The 18,841-nt window shown below is 42.1% G+C and overlaps 1 protein-coding gene across 1 annotated transcript in view; it reads left to right on the top strand.

Moving 5' to 3' along the window:
• Window positions 1–18,841, top strand: part of dstyk (dual serine/threonine and tyrosine protein kinase) — a 94,300-nt gene that overhangs the window by 21,510 nt on the left and 53,949 nt on the right. Inside the window, exon 2 of the mRNA XM_062053492.1 lies at window positions 2,312–2,721. Coding sequence (XP_061909476.1) covers window positions 2,312–2,721 — 410 coding nt within the window. The remainder of the gene's footprint in view (window positions 1–2,311; window positions 2,722–18,841) is intronic.

The raw sequence follows: 18,841 nt of genomic DNA, 5'->3' as shown, positions 1-18,841 counted from the left end.
TCCAGCGGTTGGAGTTCCTTCTTCATGCCTTAATGATGACTCCAGGTGGAAACTTTTCTTTCGACAGCGTCTTCCCCTTGAAAATCATCATAGGTGGCAGTTTCTGTCCATTAGTGGTTAGAGTGTCCGCCCTGAGATCGGTAGGTTGTGAGTTCAAACCCCGGCCGGGTCATACCAAAGACTATAAAAATGGGACCCATTACCTCCCTGCTTGGCACTCAGCATCAAGGGTTGGAATTGGGGGTTAAATCACCAAAAATGATTCCCGGGCGCGGCTACGCTGCTGCCCACTGCTCCCCTCACCTCCCAGGGGGTGATCAAGGGGATGGGTCAAATGCAGAGGACAAATTTCACCACACCTAGTGTGTGTGTGACAATCATTGGTACTTTAACTTTAACTTTAACTTTAATTAGCATAGCTAGCTAGCACAACAGTAAAAGCCCACTTCTCTTGCCCCGTTGTGCGTATCGATTCGCTACCGTGCTGGTCCCCTTCTTCTCCACAGTGTGCTTCACCGGGATGTCGAAAGTAAGCGGCACTTCGTCCATGTTGGTGATGTGTTTGTCTGCAATTTTTTTTATTTACAACGCACATAGCAGCACTATATGCTCACTGGGGGCGTGCCTTTAACGTCCTCTCTCACCTGAAACCTTCACCCTTTAACGTCCGCATGCTGTCCTCAGTCACGTCCGCCTTTCCTCCATATAAACAGCGTGCCGGCCCAGTCACATAACATCTATGGCTTTTGGAACTCAGTGCACACACAACAACCTATCTGGATTCAATAAGAGATTCGATAAGGAATCGGTTTGATAAGAGGATTCGATAATGGCATCAACATCGATAATATCTTAACAAATATCTTCCCTACACACAATTAAAGGCCTACTGAAACCCACTACTACCGACCACGCAGTCTGATAGTTTATATATCAATGATGAAATCTTAACATTGCAACACATGCCAATACGGCCGTGTTAAATTATAAAGTGCAATTTTAAATTTCCCGCTAAACTTCCGGTTGAAAACGTCTATGTATGATGACGTATGCGCGTGACGTCAATCGTTGAACCGGAAGTATTGGTACACCATTGAATCCAATACAAAAAAGCTCTGTTTTTATCTCAAAATTCCACAGTATTCTGGACATCTGTGTTGGTGAATCTTTGGCAATTTGTTTAATGAACAATGAAGACTGCAAAGAAGAAAGTTGTAGGTGGGATCGGTGTATTAGCGGCTGGCTGTAGCAACACAACCAGGAGGACTTTGACTTGGATAGCAGACGCGCTAGCCGACGCTAGCCGCCGACAGCACGGATGATCGGGTGAAGTCCTTCGTCCTTCTGTCGATCGCTGGAACGCAGGTGAGCACGGGTGTTGATGAGCAGATGAGGGCTGGCTAGCGTAGGTGGAGCGCTAATGTTTTTATCAAAGCTCTGTGAGGTCCCGTTGCTAAGTTAGCTTCAATGGCGTCGTTAGCAACAGCATTGTTGAGCTTCGCCAAGCTGGAAAGCATTAACCGTGTATTTACAGGTCCAGGGTTTAATAGTATTGTTGATTTTCTGTCTATCCTTCCAGTCAGGGGTTTATTTCTTTTGTTTATATCTGCATTTGAGCCCGATGCTATCACGTTAGCTCCGTAGCTAAAGTGTTTCGCCGATGTATTGTCGTGGAGATAAAAGTCACTGTGAATGTCCAATTCGCGTTCTTGACTCTCATTTTCAAGAGGATATAGTATCCGAGGTGGTTTAAAATACAAATCCGTGATCCACTTGTACCTAAGTTACGGTCAGAGCAAAAAAAGATACGTCCTGCACTGCACTCTAATCCTTCACTCTCACGTTCTTCATGCACGAATCTTTCATCCTCGCTCAAATTAATGGGGTAATCGTCGCTTTCTCGGTCCGAATCTATCTCGCTGCATTGTAAACAATGGGAAAATGTGAGCAGCCCTTCCTCCTGTGACGTCACGCTACTTCCGGTATAGGCAAGGCTTTTTTTATCAGCGACCAAAAGTTGCAAACTTTATCGTCGATGTTCTCTACTAAATCCTTTCAGCAAAAATATGGCAATATTGCGAAATGATAAAGTATGACACATAGAATGGATCTGCTATCCCCGTTTAAATAAAAAAAAATCATTTCAGTAGGCCTTTAAACATCTCTCCATCAGTTTGGGGGTCATTGGCCTGGGAAATGTTAACCCTAATCTACAGTGTCTACCTATTATTTATCCTTCCATCTAGTTATCTCTAGCTGTCTTAGTCCATACATGTCTAATTGGGTTATTGGTATTTTCGGTCTCCTTCAGGGCAACTGAGCTGCATCGCCTTCCCCAGCCACGAAGAAGAGTTCCTACGCAACACAGTGGGCGCTGCCCCGTACATCCTGGTGCTGGGCCAGAACTGCACGGCTCGCTATCAGCTGCTTAACGGCCTGCTGGGAGAGAGACTGCTCCCGCTGGGGCCCGAGGCCGGCGAGGCTTGCGGAGGCATCCAGGGCACGGCGTGCAAGAGGCGCAAGCTGTGTTTCACCCATGGAAGGCAGACGCGGCTCAGCCTGGCGCTGCCCGGCCAGTACGAACTGGTGCACCAGCTGGCGGCCAACCGCGGCCGCTGGGACACGGTGCCCCGGGAAGACCTGGAGATCCACGAAGAGTGCGAGGACCCGGCGCACAGGCTGGCAGAGCTGGAGATCACCCTGCATCATCCTCTACTTCAGGTAGCGTTCCTCACACAATGCCTTTTATTTATCCAAGAGTGAGACTTCCGACAGCCTAAGTTTGCTGTGCGGAATCTTATGGAATTTTGCAAGTGTATGAAACTCAAACATGTGTTTGATGGGTTGAATAGTTGATAAATTGCAGGGATTTGTTTTTATACATGTTGTTGTACCAGTTTGTACCCTTGGAATATCCCAGCTGACTTTGGGTGAGATGTGGGGTACACTCTGGACTAGGGGTGTGAATTGATAAGATTTTTGTGATTCTGATTCCACTCTCGATTTTGCTGAAGAATTTGGTTCCTTATTTGTTCTCTTGTTGATTATTTGTAAAAAAAATTAGAAAAAAAACAACTTTTGAAAATAAATACAAGAAATAAATATTCTTCTGTAGAATTGTAGAACGTTAACTGGAGCTAGTATTGCCCGCCTCGTAGCCAGTCAGAATCTGTCTCTCGTCTTGTTTATCTAAATGAGAAGACATTCATTTAAATGTAACGAATAATAGTGCTACCATGATATGCAGTAAATACCTGTTGTATTTACAAAAGATGACATGCTAGCGTTACTGCTGCTGGGATAAGATTAGCGCAGTTAAAAAATGTGACTTTCTTTTTTTATTAACCGCCTGCTGTATGTTCAAATGTTTTAGCATATTGCCCATATGTCCTCTCCTGGAAGTAATAGCAATCTTGCAATTATTACAAATAGCGCTACTGCAATCTTTTCTTGTAAAATGTAACTTTAGAGCATTTGTTCCACCCAAGTGCCACCATTTTGCTGTTGGACGTCACTACGCACGTTGCGTAATGACGTCATTCTTTACTACTGGCATCATTAAGGCAGTCTAGGGCTGCAGCTAACGATTATTTTTCTATCGATTAATCTATAGATTATTTTTTTCGATTAATCGGTTAATCTACAGATTATTTTTTCGATTAATCTATAGATTATTTTTTCCTTTTGCCGATTATTTTTTTATTCAAAATGAAGATGAAAAAATGAATGTAGGCCCGTTTTTTCAAAAGGCATGGCTTTTATTTACAAAAAAAAAGAAGTATGGCCACTCAGTCAACATTGACAACAACATGACTAAATATTCTGTAACAATGTAAACATTTAAAACTTTTAACATTTAACAAAATTAAAAGTAGCTTATTTGCTTTTTAATGTGCAAATATAAAAGTCAACATCCAGTGCAAATCTTAATATTCTGCAATAGTATAAGCATTTCAAAAGTAAAAGTATTGCTTATTTTGCTTTAAAATGTGCAAAAATAAAGATAAACATCCAATACAAAAAAGTGCAAAACGAAATATTCTGTAACAACAGTGTAAACATTTCAACAAAAGTGAAAGTATTGCTTATTTGCTAAAATGTGCAAAAATAAAGATAAACATCCAATACAAAAAAGTGCCAATCTAAATATTCTGGAGCACTGTAAACATTAAGTATTGCTTTTAAAATGTGCAAAATAAACATCCAGGCCAACACAGTACACAATAACCAATTCTACTCATTCCAGTGAGTGTCTAACAGTTGTAATGAAGAAAGGTTAGCATGTCTACATGCTTTGGTTCTTTTCTTGTTTACAATATTCCCAGCAGCTGAAAATAGGCGCTCAGAAGGGGTCGATGTGGCTGGAACTGAGAGCTAATTAGCCTTCACCTCAAGCCAGGATTGCGAGCGAGCTGAGCTGCAGTTTAAGTTTCTAGAAGGTCAACGGGCTCATAGTGATGTTACTAGTAGTTGACTGGGAGGTGTTTATTATCATTTGGGGAGAGTCCGCTGCCTGATGCTCACCTGCTAAACACCTATCTGCTCCACCCTGAAGCGCTGACTACATGCGCTCTGAATACGCACTGCTGATTGGCTGATAATGCTGCGTGTGTACCAATCAGATGGTTGTGTGGGTGGGACAATGCTGCGTGTGTACCAATCAGATGGTTGTGTGGGTGGGACAATGCTGCGTGTGTACCAATCAGATGGTTGTGTGGGTGGGACAACGCTGCGTGCTGAGACAGAGGCAGACGGAGCAAAGCAGCTTGTTAAGACTTTAGCTTTAGCTTAGAAATTCGTTCGGTACACCCCCGTACCGAACCGAAAGCCCCGTACCGAAACGCTTCAATACAAAACACGTACCGTTACACCCCTAGCAGATACAAATGACACATTCATGTTTTTGTGTAATGATGACAACGTATGCTCGCGCGGACGATTGACTAGTTGATGGTTTTCTTTTCAAATGTTCGTTCATAGCCGTTGTGCTGCTATGATAGGCCATTTCCGCTCGACACAGTGTGCATACAACAACATTATTAGGCCGTTTATTGAAATACTCCCACACTATTGGCATGCTTTCCCCCCTCGCTCGCACCGCTCGCATCGTCTTCTTTGATCGTCTGCTTTGCGCTTCGCCATGACGGTAGTGTGACGTCATTATGCGACGCGTCGACGCACAAAAACGGCGTCGACGTATTTACGTAACCGATGACGTCGACTACGTCGACGCGTCGTTTCAGCCTTAAGGCAGTCGTTGGAAAAATTGGCAAGCGATTCCAAGGAATTGATACACTGCAAACCGTTTTTTAACAAGAACCGCTTTTACCCGAGACTGGCGATATAGACGATATACCATATAAATGATAGCAATTTTTGAGAGCTTTTAATAACGTCCAGATTCAGACTAGACGAGAGCTGTCCTACTGTATCTAAGTCTGTAAGTCTTGGTTTGGAATTCATGTTTTAGTCACGCGCGCCCACAAGGGTAACCGGAAGTGAAGGGAGAAATTTCTGATCAGTGACATAACATGATGTGTCCAGGAGTAGTTTGGAGTATAATATCATATTCAATCATTTGACATGCGCTTATTCAAACATGGATAGTGACGTGCACAGTGCGTGTTCTGTGTTTAGGGCGGGGCAATGTTGAAAGAACATTTCGGATCAGATGATATTTAAAGTAAAAGTGGACTTCTTTGTGTTACGTTGTTGTCTTGGGTTGTAGCGGGTTCAGGTGTGGATGACCAAAGATTGTATATTTAGAGAGATGATGATCTACCGCATTGTGATGTACAACGCATGTGATGTCCCACACAAAGTATATATTCTGTCAGTCCTATCATCTTCTTCTTATCACTGATAAAAAATACAGAGGACATGACCTCGGTGTCCTCAATGGTAGTTACGGCCACGGGCCGAATGCCTTCTCCAAGTCCACAAAGAGTATAGAACTCATCCACAGTTCTACGACCAGGATGAAAACCACAAATAATGGATATAAATAAGTTAACTGTATCGGTTAGCATATGTTTACAGTTAGGTATTGTTCTTGAGAAGCAAGATTTTATATGTGTCGCAGGCCTCGAATTTTAACTTTTTAAGGTCAAGGCAAGTGTTGCCTTAAAGGAGAGCTCATACTTTAGGGCACCAAGGCAAGTTGGAAGGGCACCAGGGCAAACATTATTTTATTTTGAGGCAGGGGCTCCAAAGCGCATATATATATGTAACGAAACAATTACGTTACAATTGTCCATTATAGGGATGTCACATCGTGAACATTTCTTATCACGGTTATTGTGACCAAAATTATCACGGTTATTATTATCGCGGTAATTTTAAATGTGCTCAAAATGTTCAAAAACTATTTATACTGAAATCCTTTAACCATTATATATTTTTTTAAAACACACATTCAAAATGTATGTATGTACCTCAAGTAGAAAGCTGAATGTGCATATGTAACCAACACAAGCATTATAAACAAAGTAATATGGCAGAAACAAAATAATACTATAAATTAAAAAAAATAAATGTGAAAAAATTGAAAGATGGCACCTTATTGATATAAGACGTAACTGCACTTTTTGTCCATATAAATACAAATAGTGTTAATATATGAGGTCAAATCTTATACCTAGGACTGCACGATTATGGACAAAATAATAATTAACATTATTTTTATCAATATTGAAATTACGATTATTAATCATGACTATTCACTATGTTTGGTAAAACAGTGTTGGGGTGTGAACACGACGCCAACATGTAATTTGTAATATCTAATAAAAATGCTCTACATTCTGGATCTATATATTTAAAGACAAATATTTGTGTTTTTGTTCATTAATATTATCAGCTTGGCAGATTTTTTATTACATAACGCCTTTATCTCTAGTGTTACATTTTCATTGAGAGAGGTATTTTTTAAGTTATGTACATTTACATGAACTAATGTGCGTACATGTACATGTTGTATCGGGACAGATCCATTAAGAGTCACTTTGAGTAAAAATCGGTCATATAGGAACTAACTATACACCATAAAACATTAACAAAATGCTATGTCACATGAATGGTTATTAAAGTAATTACTTTGTGGAATGAAAAAAAAACAATTAATGTAAGAAAAACATGGTGTTTACTTTTTGATATCAATATAAAACACAAAGCAGCTTGGCTAACAAAGATAAAGTCAAATAAACAAGCTTTGTTCTTCAACAACAACCATGTACTTCAGTGCAACAGTTTGGCCAACAAAAATAAAGAGGAGTGATACCTCTCACATGTAACATACAATCTTTATGCCTCACGGACAACTCAGCCAGCGATCAATTCGATGAGATGACAAAACATTTTAGCTAGTATTGATGTTTTTGGAACATTAACAAAGTTAGCAGTTGAATGAAGGACGAGTGAACATCCTAGTGAACAAACTACAAACTTCATAAACAAGTTGTGACAACGTTCCCAACACATTGCCTGCAGCATGCTAACTCTCAGTCCCAGCAGCTGACGGAAGGATGCCAGGTGCACGTTCAAAATGAAACTGCAACATCAAATATTGTTCTCCTCCTTGCGCTCTTAATCGCACACCGAGACTCCACAAAAGTATAAGCGATTGAAACAAAGCGGTCGGCTCCTTTAGCTCGGAGGGAACATTTTCAAAACAAAGTCCATGGAGTCGACAGCATGTTTCCCGAGCCGAACGGCTCTGCGGCGCTTCAGTATTCAGGAAGTAAGCAGTTGCCTGAAATGCATTACTAAATGACGGCTTTTCGGTAAATAAAAATTTAAACGGTGTTACTAACCGTCTGGAATTTTACCGCTATCTTTCATTATACCGTTTATCGTTACATCCCTACTCCATTAACAAGTAAAAAGTCAAGGGCGGTCACGGCTTGTTGTTGCCGTAAATGTTGGTCAATTTTTAGGGCATTACTGCAAATCACAAGGGCGGTCGCGGCAAATGCCGCGGTTAAATTCGAGCCCTGGTGTAGGTATCGGCTTGAAGAAAAATATTGTTAAAAATGTTTAATGTCTTTACTGATTGTTTGCAGCCTCTGTACATTTAACTTTAAGGTATTTTATGTCTCAGCTGCCAAATGGATTACGGAACAGCGCAAATTATTCCCAGCGTCCTTAACGAATGTTTTTGTTTGAGCAATACACTCTTTTGCTTCTTTTTATCATAAAATGTGGGGAAAACATGAGAAATTACCTGGTTTTACAACCACGTCCAATCAATGCGGAAAATCCTAATTACTTGCAGCAAGCTGATCTTTAGGATGGTCAAAGGATTATTTTTTTTGGCTTCGAAAATGAGCTTTTCTATCCAACTCCAGGACACCAGACCCGGCATTGCCTCTGGGCCGCCCCCTCTCCCAACCCCCTTACGTAATGCTGCTAGTCTGGTGCGATTCACATGACCAGATCATGTTGGAAGAAAAAAAATCTCAAACCCCTTTGCTATGATGACGTTGCCACGGTTATAACTGAATCCTTAGAATCCTGGAAAAAATACAGTTATGCAGCCGAGGAAAAAGGTCCAATAATTGTTTTTGTTTGTTTGCGAGTTAGTGTGTGGTTATTTGCATATTGCTTTTTAATATCGTAACAATGGAAAAGACAAAGGAATACACTCATCATCAGACATTGGGTGAAATATAAGTGACAAATGTTTGCCTTTCAGAAGACGTGGAAGGTTTCTATGCGCTGGTTAACGTGCACATGTTCCTTCTTAGGCACTAAAACCAGCCTGAGGTTTCTACCCAATGAATGAGAGATTAGCACGGTTGGGTCGGAATCTCTCTACTGGCTGTGGTATTCACACTCTCCTACCACATAAGCCTCAGCCCCCCTGAAGACGAGGAGACACTAATTAGTCCCCCTAGTCTAATTTAGCGCTGCAAGCCAAAGGACAAATTTGGCTTGCTACATATTTTACTTTGAAAAGTACATATCAATTCTGGGGCTTCACCAATTTAGGTCTTACAGTCTGCTAACAAACAAACACAAGTTCAATGGCCATCCTTACAAAAATGTCAGTGCAAGGAATAAAATATTTCTCCAATTCTTGCTGTGTCATTGAGAGAAAAAAACACAGTCGTTGTCGACTTGAAAAAAAACTATCACAACAGAGCTTCTCTTGGCTCTTTTTTCAAAACGGGACTGAATTAAAGGGATTCAAACGGCGTATTTATCGCAATGTTTGCAGGCTATCTTTGTTCCAGAGAAGCGGCTCTGCTAGTATTTCTTGGGGATGGCACTGACTGTCTCCTTTGTGTCGCTGTTTTGCTCCCCAGCACTTCTTCTTGCCTTGTTTTTTGTTTTTTTGATTGATTCAAGAGTTAGGCAAGTGTAGGTCCTCAATAACATTTGTCCAAGGGCCAGAGTTATTTTTCTTGACAAACACTTTAAGGGCTAGATGATATAGCTTAAACATTTTCAAAATTATTTCTATCAGGCTATAGAGATATTGTGTATTACGCCTGTGAATATTTTCATTCATCCAGGTCATTGTCTAGCTAGGACAGATTTAGTCAGAGGGGATGGTGTAGGATCTTGCCATGGGAATGATGGGATATGCCGATCGATTGGCTGATTTTCATGAAAAATTACGTGATCGCCATTGCTGAATAATTATTTTCAATGCTGATTACAAATGCTGATCCCCTCTGGTTTAAACTATTAATTTTACTGTCCCGACTGACAAGCTATTAGCTAATTGTGTATCTATAAACACAGTGTGAAGACGCTCCCCTAAGCCAGTGCTTCTCAAATAGTGGGGCGGGTTCCCCCAACTCGGGGGCTGTGATATGTGTCTGTTGAGGAGGAGGTTTGAGTTAAGAGATATATTAAAACACGCTTTTAAAGGCCTACTGAAACCCACTACTACCGACCACGCAGTCTGATAGTTTATATATCAATGATGAAATCTTAACATTGCAACACATGCCAATACGGCCGGGTTAAGTGCAATTTTAAATTTCCCGCTAAACTTCTGGTTGAAAAACTCCTTTGGATATGACGTATGCGCGTGACGTCACGACGGCAACGGAAGTACCCAATGTGTCACCATACAAACTGCTCTGTTTTCATCGAACAATTCCACAGTATTCTGGACATCTGTGTTGGTGAATCTTTTGCAATTTGTTTAATGAACAATGGAGATTGCAAAGAAGAAAGTTGTAGGTGGGATCGGTGTATTAGCGGCTGGCTGTAGCAACACAACAAGGAGTACTTACTTGGATAGCAGACGCCTAGCCGATGCTAGCCGCCAACCGCACGGATGATCGGGTGAAGTCCTTCGTCCCGCCGTCGATCGCTGGAACGCAGGTGAGCACGGGTGTTGATGAGCAGATGAGGGCTGGCTGGCGTAGGTGGAGCGCTAATGTTTTTATCATAGCTCTGTGAGGTCCGGTTGCTAAGTTGCTAAGTTAGCTTCAACGTCGTTAGCAACAGCATTGTTAAGCTTTGCCAGGCTGAGAATTATTAACCGTGTAGTTACATGGCCATGGTTTAATAGTATTGTTGATCTTCTGTCTATCCTTCCAGTCAGGGATTTATTTATTTTGTTTTTGACGTCACGCTACTTCCGGTATAGGCAAGGCTTTTTTTTATCAGCGACCAAAAGTTGCGAACTTTATCGTCGTTGTTCTAAACTAAATCCTCAGCAAAAATATGGCAATATCGCGAAATGATCAAGTATGACACATAGAATGGATCTGCTATCCCCGTTTAAATAAAAAAAAAATCATTTCAGTAGGCCTTTAATGCAGTGCTTCTTAAATGGTGTGAGTGGGGAGGGCAAGGAGGAGTCCAGTATAATCTAAAAAGAAATGCTCTTGATATGCTGAATTGTTTCATTTTATCCGCGGTTAACCCGTAGCCAATTATATTTCCAATTCGCAACTTTTGTGAAAATATTGTCTAAACATCCACAAAATGCCACAATTTTAGACGGCCATTCTGAATATTCCGTTCCAAATGCCTATGGCAATTTCCGTACGTCCGGGATCTGATGACGCCACGGTGGCAACTTCTCTGCACTCTGATCATATCAGCAGATCAGTCATACTGGAAATATGCAAAAATGTGAAAGAGATGTGCTGTTAATAATTCACAATCCCTATGTAAGAAAAGAATACATATGTTTTTCTTTTTTTATGCATTCTAAATTGAAAATAAAAAAAGTCAGCAAACTCTATTATGCCCAAAAAGACATTTAAATGAACATCCACAAACCGCCAACGATACTCCATTTACATCTTGCGACCTGAATATTAACCAAGTTTTAGCCATATTGTTAAGCATTAACGTTAAGGACCTACTTTGAGTGGTGCATTGATCACAGAGAGGTAACTAGCTTGTGCAGCTGCTGACATACTGAGCCGGCCGGTGTCCTGCTGCTTGTGGTCTAAACTTGTGAAAGTAAATTCTAGATTATAAATCATGCCTCCCACATAGATAGTAGAAGGTTGTAGCAATAAACGGAGAAGTTGGTAAACTTTCACTTCCAACTTTTTAACCCTTCGTGAGGATTATGATATATTCTTCATTTAAACAGGATTAAAATAATTTCCCATTGGTCGGCATCCCAGTAAGAGCAGACATTGTACAGTAAGTGATTGTTTTGTTTGTTGATTGTATTTCCTGTTTAGCACTTAGCAATATTGCTGCATGATGCTTAGTGTTTCACTACAGTTTAATCTGTTTAGCACGCAGATTTTAAAACTTGTTGCTTATCCTCCTTATATTTAGGTTAAAAAGTATACAGTTTTGGATTATAATTTGTCCCAAAGTAATTAAGTTAAAGTTAAAGTACCAATGATTGTCACACACACACTACATGTGGTGAAATTTGTCCTCTGCATTTGACCCATCCCCTTGTTCACCCCCTGGGAGGTGAGGGGAGCAGTGAGCAGCAGCGGTAGCCGCGCGCAGGAATCATTTTGGTGATTTAACCCCCAATTCCAACCCTTGATGCTGAGTGCCAAGCAGGGAGGTAATGGGTCCCATTTTTATAGTCTTTGGTATGACTCGGCCGGGTTTTGAACTCACAACCTACCAATCCCAGGGCAGACACTCTAACCACTAAGCCACTGAGTAAGTGTTTGTTGTTGTTGTTGTCGCTCACGAATTATGCCGTGCGTCACGGATCACGTGACTGCTCATGTTCATTATCACCACAAAAGGGCTCTGGAATCTTTGTGAGATTTATATTATTTTGATCATATAGTTTTACTCAAAAGCAGCACAGCCGAAAACCCACATTGAATGCCCGTGACCTTCGATCCCTCAGGCAGTACTGCATCAAAAACCGACATCAGTGTGTAAAGGATATCACCACATGGGCTCAGGAACACTTCAGAAAACCACTGTTAGTAACTACAGTTCGTCGCTACATTTGTAAGTGCAAGTTAAAACTATACTATGCAAAGCGAAATCCATTTATCGACAACACGCAGAAACGCCTCTGGCTTCGCTGGGCCCGAGCTCATCCAAGATGGACTAATGCAAAGTGGAAACATTTTCTGTGGTCTGACAAGTCCACATTTCAAATTGTTTTTGAAAACTGTGGACGTTGTGTCCTCTGGACCAAAGAGGAAAATAACCATCCGGATTGTTATAGGCGCCAAGTTCAAAAGCCAGCATCTGTGATGGTACACTCTTAAAACGAATGTGTTGGAAATAACAAAATTTGTGTTATTTTTTTACACATCTCCATGTCCAGAGGGGGACAACTCAATTTTTGTTAATTTTAACACATTAACATTGTTACTTATTACTTGGTTACAGTAAATGTGTAGGTTTTAGTAACAAATGTTTGTGTTACTTACTCAAAATCAACACATTTTGTGTATATTGGCAACATGTGTGTGTGTGTGTGTGTGTGTGTGTGTGTGTGTGTGTGTGTGTGTTTGTGTGTGTGTGTGTGTGTGTGTGTGTGAAGTGTGTATGTGTGTGTGTGTGTGTGTGTGTGTGTGTGTGTGTGTGTGTGTGTGTGTGTGTGTGTGTGTGTGTGCGCGTGCGTGCGTGCGTGCGTGTGCATGCTATGCTATGTAAAAAACAACATCATTGAAATTTAATTGGCATTTAATTCAGTAATTTCTTCTATTCATTACATTTACTTTTACCATTTACACAAGTCACAACATTTAGGAAATAAGTCTGTATCTTGTCAGTAAGTGCAATTCAGAATCTCTCAGCTCATATACATCAAGTGGCAAAGCATCAGTTGCATCTTTCAGATTAATCACTTGAAATTAATTTGTCTTTTTAATCACATAAGTGTGGAGGTGTTCATCAAAATACTTAACAGTCAGAACTCTCAACAAAATGTACACCTCATCACGGTCAGAAAAGGGAACAATATACACTGTCTCTTCAAAGATATGTTCGTTGTCCAGATCACATTTTAAGGAAACCACACAACCAGGTCTGCAGCAATGACCAAATATAGACACACAACTGGCCACACTTATCATACTCAAAATGTTTAAATGATGTCCACAGGCTGCCATTTTTTCAATCAACAACTTATAATTTACCAAACAGGCAAGGTTACAAACCCAATACAACTTGAAGAGTTTGTCCAGACTGCAGGTGAGGCCATCTTCCTAGAGTGGAATGACTACGTAGTCATTGGCAGCCACGATGACATATATTGTTGATGTTGTGCTGGGATGTCCAATGCTCACCAAACGAGGTTGCATCACTGGAGCACGGTCAGTGATTTGTAGGAGGTCATGGAAGCTCGTTCCTGGCTAAAACACACAGTGTATGCAACACATTTTATTACATCATGCACACAGATGATCTTTACAAATAATGAATAATTTACTTATTAATATATCTCACTTTTTTATATTCTTATCACAAATTAAGATATTCTTACTTGTTTAATGTCCAACATGTAGGACAGAGCTGATTTGATGCTGCATGTTGTCCATCCCTTAGATCTTCCTGACACAGTAGGGGGCAGATAATGTGTGAGCATCTTCAGTGCTCTATAGCACTTTGATTCTTAGAAATAGAAAAATATACACAGTTTGTATAACCGACATGTGAGACTGTAAGGTTAAATGTGTGTCAACTTGGGGAGTCTTCTATGCACCGAAGATAACACATAAAGGCATGATAATGCTCCATAAATAAACTAAACATTACCAGCACTCTCAGCTTCTGGTGGTTCATCTTTTCCTTCAAGAGCAGCCAGCTTCAACAACTTTGGGACCATGGTTGCGTCCCATTTGCGTAGAAAGATGTCTGTCTTGTTTGGAAACATCTTCTCAAACTCTCTGTCGATCTGTTAAGTTATACCAACAGGACAACACAAGGGTGATTAGATAAGGTTATATGCAAATCCATTTGAGAGTGCAGGTGGTGATTACATTTACTGACTTACCAGGTATGGCATATCAATGAAACGAGGGTAGTTCTCAACAATCTCTGCCAGAGTAGGTGACTGATTAGATATCCAGTATCTTCGGTGGAAGTAGGTTTTGTCCATACCCATCTTGATTGAAGAAAGGTTCTCAGGACTAGGCTTCATCCTTTTGATCACAGTTATCCATTCTTGGACAGACTCATCACTTTCTGTAACTTCTTCAAGTCGAACAGTGACTTCAGATGAGCCACCCCTTCTGCAATAACGGCGCCGATCATCCCTTAGTTTTCGGCGGATATTCCTCAGCTTATCTTCCAGAAACCCAGTGTGGCATGTTGGATCATAGAAGTGTTCCTTCACAACACAGAGTACAAGTACAACGCAGATAAAACAGTGGTCTAATGAGCTACTATCAGAATCAATCGACGAAATGTGTGTTTCTCACTCTTAACAACATTCCTTAGACGAGACTTAGACTTCCTTTTTATTGTCATTCAAATTTGAACTTTACAGCACAAATAAGAACAAAATTTTGTTACATAAGCTCATGGTAGTGCAGGATAAAAAACCAATAAGGTGCATATATAAATAAATAAATGTATATAAATAATATATAAATATATATATAAAATAAATGAATATATATAAATATATATAAATAAATAAATAGATTACTGTACAGATAAATATATTGCACTTTTTCACATGCGTCCACGTTTATGGATGTATGTTATATTGTCTTTTTTATTCCCCCCAAGTTAATCCATTTTGGGGGGAGTTGAGGGGATAATTTAATTATGATGCGTTCAAGAGTCTTACGGCTTGAGGGAAGAAGCTGTTACAGAACCTGGAGGTTCTGCTTCGGAGGCCGCGGAACCTCTTTCTAGAGTCCACTAGTGAAAACAGTCCTTGGTGGGGGTGGAAGGAGTCTTTGCAGATTTTCTGAGCCCTGGTCAGGCAGCGGCTTTTTGCGATCTCCTGGATAGGAGTAAGAGGAGTCCTGATGATCTTTTCCGCCGTCCTCACCACTCTCTGGAGAGACTTCCAGTCTGAGGCATTGCAGGCTCCAGTCCAGGCAGAGATGCTGTTGGTCAGCAGGCTCTCTATAGTGCCTCTGTAGAATGTGGTGAGAATGGGGGGAGGGAGCTGTGCTCTTTTCATCCGACGCAAAAAGTGCATGCGCTGCTGAGCTCTTTTTACAAGGGGGACCAGGTTATATTGTCAGTTATCTGCACCCCCAGGAACTTGGTGCTGCTTACTATCTCCACCGCTGTGCCGTTGATGTAGAGTGGAGCGTGGCTGGACTGGTGCTTTCTGAAGTCAACGATGATCTCCTTGGTCTTATTGACATTCAGGACCAGGTTGTTGGTTCTGCACCAGTCAACCAGATGTTTCACCTCCTCCCTGTAGTCCATGTCATTGTTGTCACGGATGAGGCCCACTACTGTAGTGTCGTCCGCATACTTCACAATGTGGTTGGTAGTGGACCTGGCGCAGCAGTCATGGGTCATCAACGTGAACAGCAGCGGACTCAGGACGCAGTCCTGTGTGTCAGGGAGATGGCACTGGAGGTGTTGTTGCCCACTCTCACAGATTGGGGTCTGTCTGTGAGGAAGTCAAGCAGCCAGTTGCGAAGGGGGGTACTGAATCCAAGGGGGGCCAGTTTGCTCACCAAGTGCTGCGGGATGATGGTGTTGAATGCTGAGCTGAAGTCCAGGAACAACATCCGCACGTGTGTGTCCTTTCCTTCCAGATGTTCTAAGCTCAGGTGGAGTGCAGAGGAGATGGCGTCCTCTGTGGAGCGGTTTGGGCGATAAGCAAACTGGTATGGGTCGAATGTGGGGGGAAGTCTGGAGACAATATATTCCTTTACCAGCCTCTCGTAGCACTTCATTATGATGGGGGTGAGTGCAACGGGGCGGTAATCATTGAGGGAGGAGATTGTGTTTTTTTTTGGCACTGGAATGATTGTGGCCGTCTTAAAATATGATGGTACCACAGCCTGGGTCAGCGAGATGTTGAAGATGTCTGTGAGAACCCCAGCCAGCTGGTCTGCACATCCCTTAAGCACCTTGCCCGGAATGTCATCAGGTCCTGGTGCTTTCCGGGGGTTCACTCCACTCAGGGTTTTCCGGACATCCGCTATATCCAGGTTGAGCGGCTACTCATCAGGGCGAGGGATGGATTTTCTCGCCGGAGTGGTGTTAAGTGCCTCAAACCTTGCAAAGTAGTTGTTAAGGTCATCTAGGAAGCTGATACTGTTGTCACAGGGACAGGGGGCAGCTTTATAGTCCGTGATGACCTGTATGCCCTGCCACATTCGTCTAGTGTTTGTAGGGTTCTTGAAGAAGTCCTGCACTTTCTGACTGTGAGCACGCTTTGCAACCTTAATGGCACGGTTCAGGTTAGCTCTGGCTGATTTTAATGCCACCATGTCGCCAGACTTGAAAGCCTTGTTCCGAGCCTTCAGCATTGCACGTACCTCACTGTTCATCCAGGGTTTCTCGTTGGCCCGTGTGGGGATGTTCTTGATCACACTGACATCCTCCATGCACTTCTGAATGTATGCGGACACAGACTCTGCATACTCCTCCACACATGTGTGGTGATTTTCGGTGGCGGCTGCTTTGAACATGTCCCAGTCTATGGTTTCGAAGCAGTCTTGTAATGCTGACATTGCTCCCTCTGGCCAGGTCCTCACCTGCTTCACTGTAGCTTGCTTCCTGATCAGCAAGGGCTTGTATGCAGGAATTAGCATCACAGTTAGATGGTCTGAGGAGCCGAGGTGGGGGCGTGGTGCAGCCTTATACGCCTGTTTAATATTACTATAAACCAAGTCCAATCTGCTTCCACCCCTGGTTGCAAAATTCACATATTGATGGAAATGAGGGAAAACTATTTTCATGTTAGCTTGATTAAAATCCCCTGCCACGATGAAAACTCCCTCTGGATGTGTAGTTTGCAGCTCATTGATGGAGCAGTACAAAGCATTCAAAGCTTCTTTGGTGTTAGCACTGGGGGGAATGTACACTGCTGTGAAGATCATAGCACTGAATTCCCTGGGTAAATAAAATGGCCTGCATTTTATAGTTAATAGTTCAACATCAAGAGAGCAGTGACGTGATACTATCTTCTCATTATTGCACCAGTTATTGACATATATGCAAACACCACCGCCTCTGGATTTACCAGTGAGAGATCTACTCCTGTCCGACCGAAACATAGTTAGCCCCTCGATGCTAACTGCCTTGTCCGGAACGGATGATTTCAACCATGTTTCTGTTAGAAATATGGCGCAGCAGTCTCTCATCTCGCGTCTTGCATTTAAATCCAGCTTCAGGTAGTCCTGCATTTTATAGTTAATAGTTCAACATCAGGAGAGCAGTGACGTGATACTATCTTCCCATTATTGCACCAGTTATTATTGACATATCAATCAATCAATCAATCAATGTTTATTTATATAGCCCTAAATCACTAGTGTCTCAAAGGGCTGTACAAGCCACAACGACATCCTCGGTGTCGAGTGGGTCTGATATAATATTGTGAAAGTCCAACTCATCAGCGAAAGTCCAGTCCATGGTGGGGCCAGCGGGAACCATCCCGAGTGGAGACGGGTCAGCAGCGTAGAGATGTCCCCATCTGATGGACAGGCTAGCGGTCCACCCCGGAGCAGAGTAGAAAAGAAAAGAAAAGAAACGGCAGATCAACTGGTCTAAAAAGGGAGTCTATTTAAAGGCTAGAGTATACAAATGAGTTTTAAGATGAGACTTAAATGCTTCTACTGAGGTAGCATCTCTAACTTTATGCAAACACCACCGCCTCGGGATTTACCAGTGAGAGATCTACTCCTGTCCGACCGAAACATAGTTAGCCCCTCGATGCTAACTGCCTCGTCCGGAACGGATGATTTGAACCACGTTTCTGTTAGAAATATGGCGCAGCAGTCTCTCATCTCGCGTCTTGCATTTAAATACAGCTTCAGGTAGTCCTGCATTTTATAGTTAATAGTTCAACATCAGGAGAGCAGTGACGTGATACTATCTTCCCATTATTGCACCAGTTATTATTGACATATATGCAAACACCACCGCCTCTGGATTTACCAGTGAGAGATCTACTCCTGTCCGACCGAAACATAGTTAGCCCCTCGATGCAAACTTGTTATTAACCCTGCTTGGCATCCCCGCTTCTGCTTCCGATTACACCGCTTACGTGTCTTCCGTTGACGGTCCCCACTGGTACTTGACTCCACTGCTTTACAGGCCGCTGGATGTAGCCGGCGAAGTATTCCCATGCTAGCGAGGAGGTCCAACGTACACGCATCTTTCAGTCCAAAACGGCCCGATCTATCCACATCCAGAATTGTCTGGCGGTCGTATGTGACCACGGAGTGTCCACGCTGTAAGCCAGCCATGAAATTTAAAGAATTGTCCGGTATTTTTGCCA

The sequence above is a fragment of the Entelurus aequoreus genome, linkage group LG01 (genome assembly GCF_033978785.1).
Source record: "Entelurus aequoreus isolate RoL-2023_Sb linkage group LG01, RoL_Eaeq_v1.1, whole genome shotgun sequence".
Classification (NCBI taxonomy): Eukaryota; Metazoa; Chordata; class Actinopteri; order Syngnathiformes; family Syngnathidae; genus Entelurus; species Entelurus aequoreus.
The sequence above is the reverse complement of the archived record's forward strand: the minus strand, read 5'-3'. Positions and strand labels throughout refer to the sequence as shown.